The 22,103-nt window shown below is 41.9% G+C and overlaps 2 protein-coding genes across 2 annotated transcripts; both read right to left on the bottom strand.

Annotated features, from left to right (window-relative positions):
* Positions 1–1,708: 1,708 nt before the first annotated feature.
* LOC132390801 (homeobox protein HMX2-like) lies at positions 1,709–2,611 on the bottom strand. The gene is made up of 2 exons (XM_059963348.1): positions 2,589–2,611; positions 1,709–2,250 (listed from the first exon to the last, which is right to left on the bottom strand). Exon 2 carries the CDS (start codon positions 2,243–2,245, stop codon positions 1,709–1,711), a length of 537 nt encoding a protein of 178 aa, XP_059819331.1. The 5' UTR covers positions 2,246–2,250; positions 2,589–2,611.
* Positions 2,612–13,866: 11,255 nt separating this feature from the next.
* hmx1 (H6 family homeobox 1) lies at positions 13,867–17,221 on the bottom strand. The gene is made up of 2 exons (XM_059963347.1): positions 16,737–17,221; positions 13,867–15,737 (listed from the first exon to the last, which is right to left on the bottom strand). The coding sequence occupies exons 1-2, from the start codon at positions 17,029–17,031 to the stop codon at positions 15,127–15,129; spliced, it is 906 nt and encodes a 301-aa protein (XP_059819330.1). The 5' UTR covers positions 17,032–17,221; the 3' UTR covers positions 13,867–15,126.
* Between the last annotated feature and the right edge of the window lie 4,882 nt (positions 17,222–22,103).

The raw sequence follows: 22,103 nt of genomic DNA, 5'->3' as shown, positions 1-22,103 counted from the left end.
GGGTGAAATTGAAAATACTCATCAATTCCGTGTACCATAACAAGTCTTTCAAAAACGGATGTTTTAAAATGAAATGATACGGCCAACGCCAGAATAAATTCTCGAAGCAGCTTGCCACCATTTTAAGCAGTGAAAAACGAATTGAAATAATTCTCGCACGTCAAGTAAATTTGTCCTGTTGACAGACGTCCTATTTGAGATACCACTGACACCTTTTAAACGTCGGAATGTTGCTGACATAAATTTATTTTCAAATATTTGCAACCTATAAAAAAGTATGCACAAGCTAGATTTTCTAGACCCTGTGTAAACTCCAGTGAATAGTATTAATATATTTTCACCTGTTTCATGTAAAATGAATTCGGCGCACTCCCCGCTATATCCGATAACCGGCCCTGTTTGTTACCTGTGAGATTAAGTGTAAATTTAATCCAACTGATGATATAGATTATATAGTTTTAGATTCTTGCTTTGCAATAACTGCATAGCTGTAGATATTACTTAATGAAGCTGGCATTTGCAGTTGGGTGGTATCTGCAGCGTGAGCAAACTCCGGTGTGAATTTATCTTACCATTGCTAATGAGGCATAGTATGGAATGATCCATTAAATTCATCTGTGGGATTTATGTCAGTAATTTCTAAGACCCATGGATCTGAGCAACAAACTGCGTTTTAATTTTTAAAAATCACATTTAATATCAAACCAGTAACATATAAAGATATATAAATATGATGTGATATAAGGTTTCTCCTTGAAACAGATGTTGCACAATATTTACAAACAACCCCACAAGGAAATTGGATCATTTCTGGTCTAATCAACTCCACGAAGAGAAAGCCGATTAAATATCTTATCCTTCAAATGTTAATAACAGTGGGGGGGGGACACGATATTTCCAAAAAGGGCACTCCCACATTGAATATATCGCGTGTGTGTGCGCGAGAGTATGTTTACAGGCTGCCGCGGGGAAATTCATATCCTTGTCTCGTACATTTCGCACCGAATTTGGGAAGGGCCAGATTAGGCTATGTCAATTAATTATTTGCGTAAAGTTTTCAAAAGTGTTGACGAAAAGGTAAGATGGCACGCGGGACACTAGAAATGAGGCTAAAAGGGCAAAAAAAGGGTAAATTTAGACGGGCTGAAACTTGTGAGATTGAGGGGAATTGTACGGAAAGACTCTGGATCATGTAACAGGGGGAAATGCCCCCAAAGGGCAGCAGAACAGTTCAATGCGGGATACTCTCTGGAGCTGGCATCATCATCTATCCATTAAAAGATCACATTGGCCTTTCAGAGTTACAACCCTCGATAAGTACTGGACAATGGGCGAAAACAAAGACAAATAGCTCAGACCCATATATCCACTACAACTGGACTGCGTGAAAATTACATTTTAAGGACAAAAAAACTGCATTTAAGCGTTTTAGGCGAATCAATTGTCTCGGGGAAATAACACATGAATTAATTCAGTGGCTTGAAAAATCGTAAATTGCTTACATGATGAATGGGAAACTTTGAAGCGTTTTGTATATGTGTAAAGTGTCAACGCGTGGAAAGTGGAAAATGTAGTAAAATTAAACAGAGATCAAAAGGGAGGTTTTCAACAATTTCATACTATACGTTTTCCCTGTTAGACGGTATAAAAAAGTGACTAAACAAGCAGAAAAAGTTTTTCTGATACAGTTACGCACTGCTTTACGTGGTTATAGGTCCCCATCCAGGACATGGAGATATTTGCTGGCATCAGGAAAGCATAGATAAGGCGTGCTACTCCCCGAATAAAGAATGGGGAAAGACACTGGCAACAAACATCTCCGCAGAAAATTGCTCTCTTTGTACATTGCGGGCATCTGGACTATCTTGGGAGAAGGTTCGGTCGCGTTCGTGACCTCCAGTTCCGCCGACAGCTGCCTTTTCAGTTTATTTCTGCGGTTCTGGAACCAAATTTTGACTTGCGTTTCAGTAAGCTGAAGCGAGTTCGCCAGGCAAGCACGCTCGGCGCTGCTCAGATATCTCTTCATGTCAAACGTCGACTCGAGCTGAAAGATCTGGCTTTTAGAAAATATTGTGCGTGTCTTCTTTTTTGCGAGAATTTTGGTTTTCTTGCTGTGTTTCATTTTGGCAGAATCGTCGCTGTGATCCGCCGTTCCTAGCGATCCGTAAGACTCCGGGCTTTTTACAGGGTGTTTGGGGTCCATGGTGAATTCGAGTGAAGAGGTTGTGAGATAGCCGCCGTTCATTGTCTCTGTATCACAAAACCCAGCAAAGTCAACTTTCCCTTGTGCTATTAGTGCATAAAGCATTGCAATATTATAACTTTATTAATGAACATATAGACTGTGAAAACAGCGACCGAAAACCGAGAGAGTCGAGAGTCTCCTGGTTAAAAGCTTGCATGCAAAGAAATATATTCAGCTTGTTCCTTCCTCTCAAGTTACCAACAACAATATCCTAACCAATATCTGATATAATCTCCCCCAAATCATGTTAATGCGTGCGTTAGATAAAAATAGGAAGGTAACTGCATTCCCGCGGAACCTAACCGACCGAATTGATGCCGCGTCTGTTTAGTGCTTACGATACCTTGAATTGCTTTCCTGTAGTCCTTGGCGAGCCTAAGCTCCGATCTTGTGGCCTCATTCCGTGATTTTAATTCTGCGGCAGACGCGATGTGTTGCTTTGCGCGATCGTGCTTATTAAGCTCTTTGCATTTTGGACTGGGTTTCAAAATACTGTCTATGGTAAATTTCAGCGACAGTGGTTGACACTGGATGGTCTCTACCTTGTCCATCATTCCTCGGTGTGATCGGCTCCAGTTGATGCAGCGTGCTCGGTGATCGTGTCACTTAATTGTCCCGGAGGTTTCTGCAATGGTCTTCCTCCCGCCAACACCATTCCTGCCGGATCAGAACCGCACTCGCTCAGTATAGGCAAGGTTATTCATTCAGTTCGAAGATGGCGGCTGCTGCGCGCTCTCATTGGTCAAACTGCGGCCAGCCGGGCTAATCCAATGGTAACAGGGAGGCGGGTTGAGCTACTGGGCGGCACCTGACTGACACTTAGTACGCCTTTGGTTCAATGTGTATAATTCTCAAAACACTTGTGTTTTATTCTGATGAATGCATGGCTTAACAGCTGTCTGATAGCAATATTAGAGGGTCCCGAAGATCCAGAAATATGGATAATCTGGTTCGGCCGTTAGCTGCGGGAGATGTTGCACTCTCCGTTACATTTTGATTCTTCAAGGTCGAGGCTTTGTTTTACAAATAATGGTGCACTTGGTAACGGTTTAGTGAGCGACGTGAGACATTGCCCTACAAAAGCAGGTCTTGCCTAGCTTTTATTGTACTTTCCTGTCGGCCTTGGAGCGCGGCTTTCGATGGACTTTCAGATCTCCCCCACACCTGTCCTCTCCGCCGCCGTCCTTTTGTGCAATTAACTTACTTAATGGCCTAATTTCTTGCATTGCGAAGAGCAACATATGGCTTGTAGTACACAAACTCAGACGTTTTAATAATTGATCACATGCATTTTATTTTGCAAACCATTAATAAAGCCAGACCACCAACATTTATCCCCACACCCCTCACCACCGCCCACCTTCTGCCTGACTCGATCCCAGCCTCCAGGTTTCTCACCGAGAATGCGATCTTCATTATTGATTAATGCTGCGGCACCTTGTGTTCATCCCGATCTGTTGACTCTTCGTTTTTCCAAGACTTGCTTAAACGACGATTTAAATAGAACGATAATCGCACATCAGCTACAGCTACTACGCATCCTTCGACCATCAATAAAATAAACACAATCTCCACTAGTATGTTGTCTGTCAGTCAGTTAATCAGGGGAAAGACAACCTGCAAAATGCCATTAGGAGTACTCAGACTGCTGCAGGGTACCGAGAGGACAACGCCGCTCTCTAGATATTCTTTTCCAATGCAGAAATCTTCCAGAGGACGCTGGTATCACATTATCACGGAAATAGTTATCCTTCTTTCAAGAGTAAATGCATCCTACAATATGTATTCATGTGTTCGCGTGTGTGCGCTCAAAAGACTTTAACATCGTTTATGTGCAATGATTGTATTCTGCCTCGCTTCAGGACATTACTTCGTGTTCGAGGAACAGTTTAATCATAGCAGTACACTGAACAGAAGGAAGCAACCAGTCAAATGAGCAACGCAGTCCTAATGCCTCTTCCTAGTCCTTGTTTCGTAGCACCGCGAGCTAGGACAGATCAAATATTAATCAAGTACTTTTGAAAAGATAGGATCAAAACGTTATAAGTTTCTCTCTCTGATAGCTCGGGTCTTGCAAGCACGAATGCACCATGATCTACACATTGGTATTTTCCCCTCATTTTCGTCAAGCATCGTCGATTCAGCGTGACTAAACACAATGTTCCCGGTAAGGGGGTGCAATAGACGGCGTGTTCTTATGGAAGGTGGATGGCTTCCCTCTGCAGCAGCCGTGCCGCGGATGTTTCCTATCTTCGCCACTGACACCGTACTCCGCCCTCCACCATTTTCAGATCCGTGTTCAAGTGAATCTATTAGAATATATTTTTAAAATCCTTTAGTTTAATTACAACGCATAATGCATTTAAGCACCCATCATATTACTCTCAGACATATTGTGTAGTGCAATGAAACTCGGTTTCTTCTTTAAAGCCTCAATATATTCACGACTGTATCCAGAAGGTACTTTTGAGCGACATAGCATTCACTAGAGAAATGGGAGGAGTAAGTTTGTCATACAATTAAACAAAAATAGAATACGTTTTAAAGGAATTGAATATATCCAAAGTTTAATTTCGCGCGACATAGTGTAGCTCTTTAGTCCAAAAACATTAGAATGATTGGTATGTCAAATACGGGAACTTTCTCCGTCCATAACATACAAATAACGATTTTATTAAGCATTAGAAACAGAATTAGATGTAATATCACCGACACATGTGAAATGTGTCGTTATGCGGCAGCAGTACATTGTAATACACAATAATAAAAATCTGTAAATTACAGAAGGAAATATATATAGAAAAGAAGGAAATATATATACACACAAACACACACATACACAATCACTCACATGTGAGGGTGAATGTGTGTGAGTGTGTGTTAAACGAGTACTGCAGAAAAAAATAGTGAGGTAGTGTTCATGGGTGCGATGTCACTTCGGAAATCGGATGGCAGAGGGAAAGCTGTTCCTGAATCGTTGAGTGTATACCTTCATGCTGCGATTAGCTCAAAATACTGTATCTTTGAAAACAGACATCAGAATCTCAAATCGTTATTCTAACAACCGAAAAGCATATCGGCATCATCATTCCACGCTCATATTTTTAAAACGTTTTTTGTCCTACCTGTTAATAATGCGTTCTGTAAATATCAACCTTTTCCAATCATTTGCAAAGTTCAATCTACTTAGGGAGTATTTCGTCAGATATTTTACAATATGCTATATATTATTCACGAATTGTCCGTTGCCATTTTCAGTTGCCCCTTTATTTTATGTTTTATTTGTACCTGCACGCATATGCGTCTCCGTGTCCAGTGTGATAACAAATTGGAATAGGAACATATACCGGTTTAAGATAACCGAGGAGAAAAAATTTAGGCAAACAGAATTATTTATATTTGGAATAAATTTGTAATTCGCTGTCTCAGAGACAGACGGTTATTTCCCACGCTACCAACCCCTTCTGTCACATTGAGGTCGGCAGATTCGAGCCGAACTTGGATAAGGTGATAGTGCAGCTGGGTGCCCGTAAGAGACAGAATTGAAACTGCACAAATTCATTGTACAGTTAATCTCAAGTTGTCACCCTGTGCTGAATTTGAACTTAATCGCCTCGTATATTCCGAATATTAATACATTGAAGAATACGCTTTAAAATACATCATTTTAAAACCAGCTGAACAGGAGGAGCTGTTACAAGGCCCGATTCAATATCATTTGCCTGAGTGCATTTTTTAGTTTTGAAACTACATATTGATTTGTAGGTGTTAAAACGAACACTTTTCGTGCATTGTGATGTCATAGGTTAGTCAGATTTGTGAGTAAAGTTATAGAATATTCATTGACTTATTGGCTTGACTATGGCGGAATCCTTCATAGAAGGCACCACCGGTAAATTGATGCCGAAAATCGAGAACCAATATGTCTTGCATTTAACACAAGACCTAAAATTATCCTGATCATCTTAAATTCTCATGGATTTTCAAATCCTTGCATCAAAACTGAAATAAACATTAATACAACAAAAATTTAGTTTTAAAAAGTAATTCACTTGAGTAAAAGGGTATCAAAGCTGGTTCAATCGTTATCTTAAATTTGAGAAAATTAAAATCGTTTTGCTTGGAGAGAAAAAGAAATACAAAATCATAAAGGAAATTTTGTATTATTACCGCGACTTTCAAATCGAGCATTTTAGAAGCATACAGGGGATCCAGGTGTTATGGCTGTGCTGGTTACGGAACTTCGCACTTACAGTATAGCGTTCACAAATCATTACCGAAAATAAAATAAGATACATCAAGTTCACTCGTATTGAATTTATGTGGGGGTGTGGGGGGTAGTAAATAAAATAGCACGTTTTCAGCCTGCGTTTCTTAGCGCATGCGCGCGTTCAGTAACTTGTCCGTTTTCTAAAAAAGCAACTCCTTGTAACGCGGGGTATTTAAAATGCAGTCGTTTTGGGCTGTTTGTCCAAAGGTATTAAGAAAAATGAATTAAAGACGGTTATTGGGTTAGGTCACAGATCACCCATGACTTCATCGACTGAGATATGGCGTATTCCTCGTCGTACGGTTTTGCGTCATCTCGATCTCTGCAGCTTATTCTAGCCTCCAACAATATAAATTGAGTTAACAAATACCAAGCTTTCTAACTTACACTCTTGACTGGCAGTAGTGATTTTAGCTTCAAAGGTCAAGGTCTCCCTCTCCCTCTCCCTCTCCCTCTCCCTCTCCCTCTCCCTCTCCCTCTCCCTCTCCCTCTCCCTCTCCCTCTCCCTCTCCCTCTCCCTCTCCCTCTCCCTCTCCCTCTCCCTCTCCCTCTCCCTCTCCCTCTCCCTCTCCCTCTCCCTCTCCCTCTCCCTCTCCCTCTCCCTCTCCCTCTCCCTCTCCCTCTCCCTCTCCCTCTCCCTCTCCCTCTCCCTCTCCCTCTCCCTCTCCCTCTCCCTCTCCCTCTCCCTCTCCCTCTCCCTCTCCCTCTCCCTCTCCCTCTCCCTCTCCCTCTCCCTCTCCCTCTCCCTCTCCCTCTCCCTCTCCCTCTCCCTCTCCCTCTCCCTCTCCCTCTCCCTCTCCCTCTCCCTCTCCCTCTCCCTCTCCCTCTCCCTCTCCCTCTCCCTCTCCCTCTCCCTCTCCCTCTCCCTCTCCCTCTCCCTCTCCCTCTCCCTCTCCCTCTCCCTCTCCCTCTCCCTCTCCCTCTCCCTCTCCCTCTCCCTCTCCCTCTCCCTCTCCCTCTCCCTCTCCCTCTCCCTCTCCCTCTCCCTCTCCCTCTCCCTCTCCCTCTCCCTCTCCCTCTCCCTCTCCCTCTCCCTCTCCCTCTCCCTCTCCCTCTCCCTCTCCCTCTCCCTCTCCCTCTCCCTCTCCCTCTCCCTCTCCCTCTCCCTCTCCCTCTCCCTCTCCCTCTCCCTCTCCCTCTCCCTCTCCCTCTCCCTCTCCCTCTCCCTCTCCCTCTCCCTCTCCCTCTCCCTCTCCCTCTCCCTCTCCCTCTCCCTCTCCCTCTCCCTCTCCCTCTCCCTCTCCCTCTCCCTCTCCCTCTCCCTCTCCCTCTCCCTCTCCCTCTCCCTCTCCCTCTCCCTCTCCCTCTCCCTCTCCCTCTCCCTCTCCCTCTCCCTCTCCCTCTCCCTCTCCCTCTCCCTCTCCCTCTCCCTCTCCCTCTCCCTCTCCCTCTCCCTCTCCCTCTCCCTCTCCCTCTCCCTCTCCCTCTCCCTCTCCCTCTCCCTCTCCCTCTCCCTCTCCCTCTCCCTCTCCCTCTCCCTCTCCCTCTCCCTCTCCCTCTCCCTCTCCCTCTCCCTCTCCCTCTCCCTCTCCCTCTCCCTCTCCCTCTCCCTCTCCCTCTCCCTCTCCCTCTCCCTCTCCCTCTCCCTCTCCCTCTCCCTCTCCCTCTCCCTCTCCCTCTCCCTCTCCCTCTCCCTCTCCCTCTCCCTCTCCCTCTCCCTCTCCCTCTCCCTCTCCCTCTCCCTCTCCCTCTCCCTCTCCCTCTCCCTCTCCCTCTCCCTCTCCCTCTCCCTCTCCCTCTCCCTCTCCCTCTCCCTCTCCCTCTCCCTCTCCCTCTCCATCTCTCTCCATCTCTCTCCTCCGCCATTCCATCAAGGCTAATTTATTATCCCTCTCAATCCCGTTCTCCTGCCTTCACCTTCTCCCCGTATCGTTTGACGCACTGATTAATCAAGAATCTATTAAGCTCCGCTTTAAATATACCCAATGATATGGCCTCCACGCCAGTCTGTCGCAATGAGTTCCCCCTAGCTTTGCTACCCCGGCTAAAGAAATTTTGCACCGTCTCTGTTCTAAAGGGACATCTTTCTATTCTGAAGTTGTACCCTCGGGTCCTGGACTCCCACAAATTCGGAAACATCCTCTCCACGTCCACTCTATCTAGTCCTTTCCATAATCCATGGTCTCAGTGAAATCCCACTCATTATTTTAAACTCCGGCGAGCACAGGCCGACCCATTAAAGGCCCCTTCTACGTTAACTCTTTCATTCCCGGAACTATTATCCTGAACTTTCTTTGCACCTCTTCAATGCCAGCACGTATTTCTGAGATAAAGAGCCCATAAATGCTTACAATAATCCAAGTGCTGTCTGGCCAATGCCTTATAAAGGCTCAGAAGTACAGCCTTGCGTATATATTTTAGTCCTCTCGAAATGAACGCTAACATCCATTTGCCTTCCTTACTATCGAATGAATGAGCAAGTTAACCCCCACCCCAAGTCTCTGCACTTCTGATTTGTGGCAAGCAAGGCGCAAACATCTATTGACTGTTCGCCATTGCCAAGCATGCTGAGCAAAATTGTGTGCAATTCTTAATTTAGTAGATCTCTTGGTTCCTGTCAGTGTGAATTTGTGTAACTCGGAAAATAACAGTTTGATCGCATGACGTGAACAATATGCTTTACTAAGTAGATTTTCATTCCTTTGCAAAATTGCATTTGATGTTCTCCATTTCCTCGCCGCAATAAACACTTCTGGTATTTTAATAAATGTTGCCAATTTGGAGCGGACTAAGTGTGTTAAGTATTCTGGACGTTTATTTCATTCTGTATTCAGCTCCATGACTTCTAATTTACGTTGTTAACATCTCCGTTTTAGTCGACAGGAAACCAAACATTGCTCACAACAATAGCTGACATTATAGATTCAAGATGTAGTGTTTCACAATTGCTCGATGAAGCAAATATTGCAATGGAAAACCAATCGCAGCATCCTTGCCATTAGGGCGAAGGGTTTCCATAAATCGCCGATGTTCATTTAGTCCCATTATTCTGAAGATACTGAATAAGGAAAGGACTGGCAACATTCTTCCGTCCTTTGTGATGGATTCCAGGAAGTGATAATTTTTGGAGATACCACAATGAAGCCAGTCTTCTAAATGCTTTACTGTCTTTACTTGATGCAGTTTCTATACCGACGGTACAATGAAAATGGTAGAAGCCTGAAATTAGTTGTTGTACGTATGTTTCTGACATGAAACATGATAGAGGTGATATTAGGAGGAATAAATAGAGTGGACAGTCAGCGCCTCTTCCCCTGGGCACCACTGCTCAATACAAGAGGGCATGGATTTAAGGTAAGGGGTGGGAAGTTCAAGGGGGATATTAGAGGAAGGTTTTTTACTGGTTGGTGCATGGAATGCACTGCCTCAGTCAGTGGTGGAGGCAAATACATTAGTGAAATTTAAGAGGCTACTAGACAGGTATATGGAGGGATTTAAGGCGGGGGGGGGGTTATATGGGAGGAAGGGTTTAAGGGTCAGCACAACAGTGTGGACCGAAGGGCTGTACTGTGCTGTACTATTCTATGATCTATGAAAACCCAACGAATTGTATTCACTTAACTGCAGTAAATTTAAGCGCAGAAACCAGGCATGTACCCCAGCTGGTCTAAACCAGGGTTTGTACTCCGCATCGGGGACAATATTGCTTACACTTTCCTTCTTGCTTTCGTTCTCATTAGCTTCCTTCGCAAACATGCCAGCTTCTCTTCACATAGATTCCTTCAACCTAATCAAACATGTTCCCGAATAATTGCACAACTTGGCTCCGTCTAGCAGTTGAAAGGACATAAAGTATAATGCAGGTTTCGCGTGAAAGGAATCCAAGGGAGGGAGAAGTGGCCCCACTAGCCGTGCTGATGTCTACAGCTTCAACAACCTGAATTCTGTGCTGATCTCTGGTGCGGCCTGTGACCATGTGGTTTTCCTCGTACTCCCGAAGGGGTCCAGGCTGAGAGGTTAATTGTCCCCTGTAAATATCTCCAACAATATAGGTCATTCGTTGCTGACACTAGAGGATAGGGGTTGGGAGAGGTGAGCGGTATGTGGGGGGAGGGGAATTAGTTTACGTTGGCGTTTGAAGGTCGGCGCACTCATGAACCGGATGACCTACTGGTGTGGAGTATGACCGACTCTCCTAGAATGCACGGCGCAGGTGTGCAGTGAAACCGCCTTAGACCCAAACAAGGAAGGACTAAAGACCTTTTATAGGAAAAAGTACTTATTTCAATTGACAAACGTTAGAATATTTCTTGCCATATTCAAGGATTTTTTTTTCGGTCGATATAACTTCTTTCGTATATTCGGGGCTCCTACCTGTGTCTCGTAACCAATACAGCGCTTTTTAAAATGTTATTGATTTGCTATGGGAAAATACAGCAACCAGACTGCGAGTGGCAAGATTTTTACAAACATCAATGAAATAATGCCCGGTCATCCAATTTAGTTGTTTTTGCTGAGCAATGAATGTGTGCCGAGGCACCAGGAGAACAGTCTCGCTACCAATAATGTCAATGGATTTGTGTTTTTGCTTTTGCATGAATGACAGGTGCACTTCCTTTAAGGTCAGATCCAGAAGACCGCAGGTGGGTAGTACCGCGATTCCTCGGTCGTGCACAGAAGACTGTCTTTCCTTGTGTTGGAGTCTCTGGAGTGGGACCTGAAATTACCACCTTGTAGTTCAAATGTGAGAATCCAATTCCCGAACTATGGTTCAGGAAAGCAAAAGGAAACTAACAGGAAACAGTGTAAAAGCAACTCGTAGGAGATCGAGCACTAGAAGACGTTTGCAAAGAATGGCGCTGTGCAATTCCACAAAGACCAGAATTTGAATTCAATTTCAGGCATAAAAAATACTGGAAGAACTAACTCGTCAAGTCAGGCACCGAATACGGAGGGAAATAATTGGCGACTTTTCAGACCTAGACCTTTCATTAGGACTGGGAAGGGAGAGGGTTGAGGCAAGAGTCAGAATAAGGTGGGAGGAGGATAGGGCGTACAAAATGGCACGATTGTACAAGTTTGTGAGGCTAGATGAGGGAGAATGTGTGTGGGTATGGGCGAGCTGGAAGTGGATAGATGGAAGAGGGAAATGGCTTGAAAAGGAGAAATCTAATAGGAGTGGACAGTGGACCATGGAAGAAAATCGAAGAAGGAGTTGAACTAAAGGGAGGTGATGAACAGATGAGGAGGTGAGAAGGGAAAAGGGGGAAACCAGAATGAGGTATGGGAAAAGTGAGAAGAAAGAAGGGGGGTGATTACCGATCTGGAGAATCTCTTGTGTTCAAATTCAAGTAAGACTTCTTTGAGTACCTAATCGGAATTAAACCGCAACCTTATCTTTATTTTCTTCATGGTCAAATCTCGTTTTCATTCATCTGCATTTTGGAAGGGATGCAGAGAAGGTGGTAGCGTTAACATGGTGCTCAAATATGAACTTTGCTTTGCTTGTTTGATATTTGATATTTTGTTCTAAGAACATAAACGCATGAATTGTAGCTGAACATCAGTAAGTCACTTGTTCTAATTCCAATGTTTGGGCCATTCAGCTGAAGACATTGTAATTGACTCCCAAGGCTAACCTTCATCAAGTGCATATAATTGTGCATGAACTTGGCTAATCGGTATTATGTCAAACAGTTAAATTATTGGTTGTACGGGGGTGAAAATAGTATATTCGGTTACACATTGCAAGCTAGACAAAATGTATAAACACATCTTATAAATCAATAATTTCAGACGTTTATACGACTGATCTTCCTAACTGTTGTGTAGATCAGCCAGCCACCTTGTATGCATTGCAGAACTTGAGGGTAAGTTAGAGTACAGTTATAAATCATTGTAAATAAAACTTTCCGGTTCATTCTCTGTTCGCCCTGGTTAGTCTTACACCAGATATGTTTTATGCTCATATCATTATGGCTTTAAACAAGGCAGACAAGTTGAACTGTAATTATTTTCAATTTCAATACAAAATAGTTATGCATTTTATGAACTGTTGCTAATAATTTTTACTTGAAATTGCAGACTATGGTGGAGAGAGAGAGAGTGAGAGAGAGAGACCCTTTTATAATTTAATAATGTCTTCTTTGTCAGCCATGGCGAAGACACCTTGATTTTTCTCCACAAAGAGAGTATCTAGTCTGTCGTTTTCTACCAATTTGGTGTTTGTTTTAAATTATATCTTGTCTTTGATTTCCATATCTTCATTACTAGTATTGTAACTCAAAAAAGCTTGCGTCCGGACTTTATTCATTAGGCAAAAAATGGGTTCTGGTTGCATGTTAAACCCTTGTGCCTCTTGATTACCAAGATTAGAGTCCCTGCTGGACTGCTATAACTTTACGACAGGAATCAGCAATCCTTTCCGTTCACTCCTCTGCAAATAGTCAATCTGCAATTCATCAATCTCATGCTGAAAAACGAACTATCGTTCCATCTGTGTACGCAGTATCATCCATTTACATCAAGTCTGGTATCTGTAGGCGACCCATATTCGTCCTATGTAAATCAACACATTTTATCCTGGATAATTTTAAATGCAGATAAACATTTCTAGCTTACTGTAGAATCTTACTAAGATCAAACCGTATAAGTCAAACGGAGCAAATATCGAAAGCTATGTTTTGTTGCTATGTCATAATTTCATAATAGGGTTGGTGACCTAAAATTCGTTTGGTGTTGCTTAGTTGAAGATGTGAAGTTTGGAGATGATTTATCAAATATTATCGTTCTTCCTATATATTCAACAGCCAATTATGTTTTAGATGTCAAACATACACTGGAGGACTGGGTCGCTTAAAGGCTCTTTGTCAGGATAGCCTGGTATTCGAAATAAAACGTATCAGTGTCACGGAATCATTATCTTTATATTTCCTGGGGTGTTTCAATTACCAGAAATGTTAAATCTAAACCACTTGTATTTAGGCTCCATATGGGTTATTGATATATTTCAAACATTATAACAATAAGTTAAACGCCATGAGAAATTTTTGTGTCCAACATAATTTCGATTCCAAGTTTAAAGTCGTGCAAACATCACAATTAATGGGGTGACTAGTAGTAGCTTAATGTCTCAGATGCAGCGAATTGTCGGTATATTAATGGCATTTTTGAAGAGTGGTAGTCCATTTTGGTCGAAACGCACGGAATCTCCGTCCGTCATCCGGGGTAGGATGGGAATTAAGTGGGAAGCCATTTAGCTTAACTTGCTTATTTCAGAAATCTTACGTAATTGCAAAAGCTCCCATAAAGTCGCTTCTATGAATTGAAAATAAAAGGTGCCGAACAAGAAACAGCTTTCAAAAATCGAAAATTATTCGGTTTATTGTAATTCCAACAATTCTTGACCACTATAAATAAAGGAAACTATAAATCAATTGCAACTGATATCGTGTATTACGTCATGCTTCGATGTTGTTCATTGAAAATACCTCTATCGATTGATAACTATGTATTTTGTATAAAAACTCGTCTTGTGTTACATTTTCACAATAAACCCTGAAACAGAATCTCCTGACTTTTTGTGACAGTTTCCCCTGTTAGTCTTCAATATATAGCAGCATAGATGCATCTAACTGAGAATATGCTGTTGCAGATAAATGAATTGGCAAAAAAAAAAGCGTTAATATCTTCAGACTCAAGTGCAAAGTGCAGGTTCCGCGGAGGAATACTTAACGTCAAGAATGTTAGGCGTCGTCGAAATTTGGCATTGGTCAGAAATTATTTTAAGGACGTGTCTAAAAGTAAGATTATTTGCTGATTGCATTATATGAGGAGAAATATTTATTAAGTCTTGAAGAGAGAATAATAACTCATGCGGAAATTTCCAGATTAATGCTACATCTAAATCTAAAGAATTAACCTAAAATTACAATGCAAAATAAAATGAAAGAAAATAGTTCCAGAATGCACGTCGGTATTTGGTACGGCGATGAGTTTGTTCTCTAGCAAACCATATTTTAAATTTACTGATATAAAATAAAGCACAATTATACTATGATTCAAATGCAGCATTGCTTGGGTTTTACAGGAGTTAGCCAGCGTTTATTGCAATAATTGTATACCTTGATAATGCAAGGATTGTTCGCTACAAGGGGTTAAAAAGAATAAAATCACCAAGAGTTCCCAGTAATTAATGATTATATAGGTCCTAAAATCCCATTGAGTACTTTGAACTTGCACTGCTGTCCTCTCGTGCTCATTCTACTGAGACCTATGAGAATAAAATATCTGACGTTTTCTCACAGTAACATATTGAGTATGCAAGTTAAATGTTGTCGAAGTGGCATATAAAGTTTAGGGTATGGGTGCACGTGTATGTTTTGCCTTCCGTGGCTATGTTGGAATATTTCGCCATCGAAACAGTGAGTGCAGTGACCACAGTGTGGCCGTTACTCAGGCTGTAAAAGAAAGCAATTTTCCTCTTCGGTTCTGCAGTAATAGCACCTCAAAGTAACTTATTGCACATCTGTACCAATAAAAAAATGAAGCAAAGCAAAAAGCTGGAATTGGAGACGTGTTTTTGCTAAATATCCTTTTTCTTCTGTTTCATAGGACTGTTACTTTAACGATGTTACTTTTACTGTAGGGTGTTCTGATGGAATCGTCATTTCTAAACAAGTCCACTCATCTGTGATCGTAGAAAAGGCAAAGAAGAAGAGAATGCTGTGAGCGGGTAATTTACAGAGCTGGAGAAGCTCACCAGAGGAGGGGACACTTGCGGTAGACTGAAGTTTAAGGCGCCAGGTGATGAGTTTTCATGATATAAGATGGGAACTCTCACGATTCTCTGTGCACTATGAGAAAGATTGACTGCTTCCAGATCTGCGGCCAACTGGCGTTTCCACTTGTTTCTCCGATTTTGGAACCAGATTTTGACCTGAGTCTCGGTCAGGTGAAGAGAAGCGGCCAGGCCCGCCCTCTCGGAACTGCTTAGATAACGTTTCATGTCAAAAGTGGACTCCAACTGGAAAACTTGACTCCTGCTGAAGACAGTGCGCGTTTTCTTTTTGCGACCGGATTTCTGATCAGCATCCGCCTGGTTTCTTGCAGCCTCGTTGCTCTCCGCCTCTGACCTCTTCCCCTCCCTGGGGTCGCCCCTCTCTTGGTTACAAGTTTCCTTGTGGCTGTCTCCTTTGTCCAGTACTGGCGGGGAGTCCAGATCACTGGTTGTGTGAGAAAAACACTGTTCTTCCTCGGAACTTGGACATCCGCGTTTCGAACCTGTGGGACAAATGGAGGTGGCAATTACATGTAAGCTCCCCTGTGTATTCCGTCGTAGTTTAAAAACGCATCTTCAATATTTTTATTCTCCAGTTTTGTGTAGAGTAACCTCTTCTATAGAAATCTGAATGTCATCGTACATGTTCTCCTGAAGGTTACATAAGCTTTTCTATTAGTCCTTTCAAAAGCATGGCTCTAGTATAATTTGCGGTTTACACGCCTTCGGAGAAATGCACTGAAACTCCTTTATTTCCTCCCACATTCCTTCGAACTATTATGTCTAGCTAGTGCAGTATCCACTAATCAGCGTCTGTCTTATTATGGGCTTTATGTAAAATAAGTTAAAATGGGATTTGCAGATTGGTAACGTTAATACATTAAGGTTGAAGAGTGCAGAGAATCTAAAATGAACCGGCAGATTAAAATACACAAACATCGAAAGAGCAGTGTTCTTCAATGTCGTTTTACTGAGGGCTCTGACTGTGTTCGCTCAGTGAATCCATACAGATTTCCAGCAAAGTTTAAACCGTAGCGTTAAATACCCGTATAAATGGCAAAGTGCTTAATTATTGACTTTGGGCAACGATTTTGACTTTTAAGCCATACCACGTTAATCTCGGATTCTATGAAGTTGTCACATTTTTAAGGTAATTGGTCTGACTTTTGGCTGCTATGTTTTATTTGATTACCTCTGATCAACAAATCGGCAGACCAGTCATTAAGGACAGAGTCCCCGCTCCTATTACCCTGTCTTTTGTTAGGGATATTGTACTAAAGGTGAAATGCACGGGCTCCGCGGAACAAACTGGTTTACGGCCTCCCGCCGTTAACTATTTACCGGCGCATTCGGCCTGGCCTTTGAACGGCAAAAAAAACGTAGAGCCTTCCGATTTCTGTCAGGGGCTCAGTCGTGGCTTGTGAAGGGCTACGAGTGTTAGCGGAAGGGCCGCTGTTCACAACAGGCTGTTAATGACGGCCACAATAAAAGGATGAACTTACTGTCTGGACTGGGACATCTCGGCTGTGCTTGTCTGTACCACTGTAAGGAATTTCCCCTGAGTGGATAGGTCTGCGCACAGAAGTCCTGACCGGATATCTGACAGCAGCCTTGGATGCAATGGTTGCCAGCCGTTCCGTTGTGGAAACAGTTTGGTCTGGATACGACTTCTTCCGCGTTCTCCACCATTTTCTCCGACTGCTTTCCTTTTCCATTATTTCTCAGCAGATTCTCTATAAAAAATGAGGACACCTTGGCGGGCGGTGTATTCCGAGCTTCCGTCACTTTGTCCGGCATGGTATCAGTGAAGGTGAATGGAGGTGCTCGGGACCAAGTAATCGCCCTTTGTTTTTGGTTAGATAACAGGGACGGACGTTTCTTCTGGCTGGAAGCTGATTCTCCGAAAGAACATAGCAAACCGCCCCTAAGAGCAACACCGACCAAATTGCTCTCCCTCCGAAAAGCATAAGCACGAACACATCGCTCGTTCGGCGTCAGTCAGTGTGGAGAAAGAGGAAGGGGGAGGGGGGAGGTTTTGAATAGTAATGATGAAATTAAAATGTCAGGCGAGTTAAATGCTTAACATGCAAAGAATATACCACGGATTGGACGGGCACAATGGCAAATAGGATTACTCAAGAAAATAAGGGAATTGCTTGCAATGATTTCATTGCTCTGTTTCGCACCGTGTGCCCGAGGCCACAGGGGCTTGTCAGTCAGGAGCTTTATTTAGGTCAATTAGGAAACAAATCACAAATCAGAATGCGGATCTAGGTCTGGCATTCCACGTAGTGAGAAAAAGAGTGAGGTAGGGAGGGGGGCAGCTTCTGCTGGCCCGATACCATTTCCAATTGGGTAGCACTGGGAATAACTTCCTGTTAGTTCCCCAACACCCCTCCTCCATTCTTTCTCCCCATTTCCCCCAAGACCAATGCGCCTCCCCCTTCTTCCTCGCCCCCCCTCTCTCTCACTCACACACACACACACACACACACACACACACACACACACACACACACACACACACACAATTAAGCAAAAATGATTAATTGTAACATGGCAGTTATAAACGGAAAGCTGAGTGCTTTCGCAGTTTTGTTTTGCCATCCTTGGCATTTGATTTTGTGTGACCATGGCAAACTTTATCATTCAATTCTGAGAGGAAAAGTAAGAGGTTATTTTGACTGAATTCACTGAAGTTGTCTCTGGGCCAAAACTGGACAGTTTTACGAAATGACCATTCATTTACAGAGTCGGTTAGTAATTATTACTTTCGATTTAGCAAAAGTTTTTTTAATCTAGTCAAAATCTTCATTATTCCAGTAAAATTAAATGTGATTTTGCACTCTGCCCGCCGGCGAAACTGAGGTTCTTTCTTTTGGAGCCACGGTTGCGTTAAAAGAATGTTGAATGAAGCGTATCCACATTGTCTGTTCAGCAGCGCCATCCAATTTAAAACATGTGCAGAATAATTTACTGAGGAATAATTGCGCATTCTTGCATAAAGTAAGTTGAACTTGACTGTACATTTACCGTTAAGTCGCCTTTTACTGCGCATTTTATCGAGTAATCGGTTTTAAACTCTCGCATTGTTGTTCCCTTGCAGTTTTAAGCCTGATCATGCTCGGTTCAAAGGGCGGCTAGTTACTGCAAATGTCAGCTTAACTCGGCGTCCTTGTGGATTTTAGTTTTGTATTCATCCAGCTTTATTATAATTCAATATATGGCGCTGATTCTAAGAATCAGGCACGAATATATACGCATATAGGTTAGTGCCTCTTGTGTCAAATTTTAATGGGTTATAAATGCTGATACATCGAAATGGAATAGTGATTGCGGGGAAATAATATGTAAAATGGTTGCAACAAATTAACATGACTGTAGTTGTGTTACCTGTTTTTCTGTGTTTTGTTTTCTTATTGTACATCTGAATTGACAGCTTCGCTAGTTGCATAGTACTGCGAACCGAACTCTTGTATAAAAACATTGGGTTTAAATATAAATCATATGAATACATTCACGTGAGTAATTGCTTAACTATATGAAGAACCCCTGACAGCAAGATCTATGAATTGAAGTTGCATAAATCATGAATTGGAAACGTGAAGAATCATCGCTGTACTTTTGCCATATCACACCATATAGGATAACCATTTTATTTCAAAGTCTAGCTGCACATGTTTAAAATGGCATGTAATGATAAAAACTGAGTTGCTTGCCTTATTGGGGGCAATGTTAAATTGCTTATAACCACGTAGAAATTGCAAAGGTATTTTCCCTTTATTATTAAGACGACTGTTAAAGAAGTTCAAATGTTGGGCGTGTTTACGGTTGTACGATATGTACGGTTTCTATATTGCATTGTATTCGTTTTAACTTACAGCGTGTCTACGATCAGGAAAAAAAAACAAAGAGAAATTGGATTCAGATAAAGGAATGAAAAGATAGATTTCCAACTTTCTTAGACATTTCTGATCTGTAGAAAATTGGAAGCGTGATGTTGCCGTCACCTCTTCCCGGGTATAATTAGTAAATACAGATGCGAGCTAAATAGGAAATATGATACTTCAACTTAAAGGGTGCACAATATTTATAGCATTTCTAAAATATGTTAATTATTACATGCGTGTATTTTCATATCTTGTTTATGCAAAACAAATTTACTTGGCATAACCTAAAGAAGGTTTCCAGATTGTGAAATGAAAGAGAAAATCCGATTGCTCGAACTTACGGTCACTGTAATATTAAACCTAGATGCAGCCAATCAGTTGAAAACGGAATCCTTTTGATCAATACACTGATGGTACCTGGAGACAGTCATCCTCCAACTGGGTAATGTCTTCACGTTTCCGAAATGTCGCGGAGAAGAAACTTACATTTTGTCATCACAGCAAAATTACAGTAGCGTAGAAGCGAAAAAAAAACCCCATAGAATAAATGTTAGTTTGGACATTGGCAATTAAAACCTTGCCTGTTCTTCAGCATCACCGTTTAAATATATCCTCTCCACCATCACCTCACAGTGGAATCAACAATCATATAGCATGGTAGGAACTGGAATTGGTTAAATTATGAGGAATATTAACTTCTCAATGGTGGCATTTAGAATATGTGTTACTGGCGGGTTTGGACACTTTTTTCTAACGTCATTATTTAAGTACATAGTCTCTGCCTTCGACACAAAATAAAACTTAACCATATACACCCCCTCCCGCCCCCGTGTGCAGTGCCCAGCATTATGATGCTCTAGCCGAAAGATAACCATTGAGCAGGGGAGTTGAGAAATATTCTGTACGAAATATATATTGGCCAATCTTTGAGTGATATTTTAAGAGTATTTTTATATAGTGTTAAAACAATGATGCATTTCGCTTCCTTTATTTTAGGTTGAATAACTGGTGCCAATAGGAGCCGATAATCTGGTGGAAGCGATTCTATTTCTCCGTCCATTCAAATTTGGACCTCCCAGGTAAAAACACGTCTGTACATTTCTGCTTCTGGTAATCTGAGCAATAATCGAAATGGCAGCCACCACGCATGATTAACCAAAAGGAAATATATGACAAACCTTCCAATTATAACTTCGCCAATGCTATTTAAATTGCAATTAAACTAATAGCCTAATTTAGCAATAAATTTTATTTGGGGCACATATTGTAGAGATCAATTAGTCATAGAGTCATAGAGAGAGAGCCGGCACGGAAACAAGCCCATCGAAGGGCCGTAGGGTGTGCAGAATATAACAGAGCAGAACTAGTGGATGATCAACCATCCATTACTTCTGGTGTTGTTATATTTTATACACCCATCTCGTCATTCTTCGAAATATGTAGGAATGCTTTCAAACCCAGCCTTTTATTTGCTGACTCAGTAACGTTCATGAGGTTTTTTCCTGAAAATCCCGGAGTTCTTCCACTAACCCGAGTGTGTAATCCTGTAATTTGCTCCAACTTGTACATCATATACGTGGTGATAAGCAATGTAATTGGCATGGCACTATCTGCTTCTAGTCCTCATATCCCCAATTCAAATCCCCATAGTATATTGGTATACATTTCTAGGCTTGTTCTTTCAAAATAAAACCGAAAATAAATTCGAAAAATAATATAATATTCAGAAAAAATACATTTCCTTAATTTGAATATTAAAACAAAATTACTTTACTCTTTGCCTACACTTGTGTCGTTTAAATTGCTTTCAGGAACTGCCACTGTTTTCTTTCTCTGCTGTGCAGAAAATAGTAGAACAAGAAGTATGACGTTTCATTCCACTTTAATCGAAAATTATATTGATGTATTAGTTGTTTCACTAGAGATCGGATCAAATTTTATTCTGTGGCAAATTTAGTAATGGCCCATGGACTGAACGGAATCGTTTCTTATCCATTCAAGTTTATATCCAAAGATTCATATTTCTTAAGATCCTGAAATCAAAAACACAAGAGGTACTTCAGAGGCTGGAAATCTTGGGCAACACACACACAATGCAGGAGGGACGCGACAAGCCAGGCCGCATCTTTGGAGGGGAATAAACAGTGAATGTTTCAGACTGTGTCCTTTCAAAAGGATATGCTGCCTGATTTGCTGAGTTTTTCCAGTATTTTGTGTGTGTTTGTTAAGAGTCGAAGTCTACCTTTGTATTTATGTTGATTCCCACCAATTACGGATGAACGCTATCAATTGGTCGTTTTATTTTAGTCGTCCTAACCATACAGAATAAGTAATCTCCATTTAATCGTTTGTTTTAAAGTGTGACGAAATTCAGCACTTCCCTTTACAGAGTTAGTTACGTGCTGCAGGCGTGTATGGCTTCGAAAACAGTCGAATAACTGTGCATTAATTTAACTTGTATTCCTTTCCAGTGTTGGTAAAATTACTCAGTATTATGTACATTTACTTTTATTTGAGTCAATACCAATGCAGTGACACTCCAGTCGTTGCCTTGGACTCCAAGTATAGATCCAGTTACCTTACCTGATGCCCTTCCCGCCAAACCACATCCAATCTTTTAAAATCTTCTGTGTCAATTTTACTGTTCTTGTGACACGTGAAAATCTTTATCTCAAACAGTGAAGGGGTTTGTGTACCGGGCTTGTAATGTTCAACTGCTTGCACCCATATAAAAGACCCACCATTTAAAACCAAAATCGAATTGTTTAATCACATTGTCTATACCTGAATGATCATCATGTGAATGTTCTCTTCTGAGAGGAAATGTTTCTGTCAAATCCTCGCATCAGTTACCTTCACTTATCACGTGGAAAGCACTGTTCGTCCTGTATGCATTCTAGCTCCATCTGTTACCTTAAATAACTTTAGCCATCCAGCAACTGGTGTCATTTCATTTCTTGTCCAGCCAGAGCATGTCTG

Source organism: Hypanus sabinus, chromosome 3 (genome assembly GCF_030144855.1).
Source record: "Hypanus sabinus isolate sHypSab1 chromosome 3, sHypSab1.hap1, whole genome shotgun sequence".
NCBI lineage: Eukaryota > Metazoa > Chordata > Chondrichthyes > Myliobatiformes > Dasyatidae > Hypanus > Hypanus sabinus.
Note: the sequence above shows the minus strand (reverse complement) of the source record. Positions and strands in the feature narration are given on the sequence as shown.

Bases quoted from the DNA above. Each gene is read 5' to 3' on its own strand.
- hmx1 (XM_059963347.1), bottom strand. From the start codon at position 17,031: ATGCCGGACAAAGTGACGGAAGCTCGGAATACACCGCCCGCCAAGGTG. The intron at 15,738-16,736 runs GTAAGTTCATCC...TTTGTCCCACAG, and splicing joins GAGATGTCCCAGTCCAGACA to GTTCGAAACGCGGATGTCCA.
- LOC132390801 (XM_059963348.1), bottom strand. From the start codon at position 2,245: ATGAACGGCGGCTATCTCACAACCTCTTCACTCGAATTCACCATGGAC.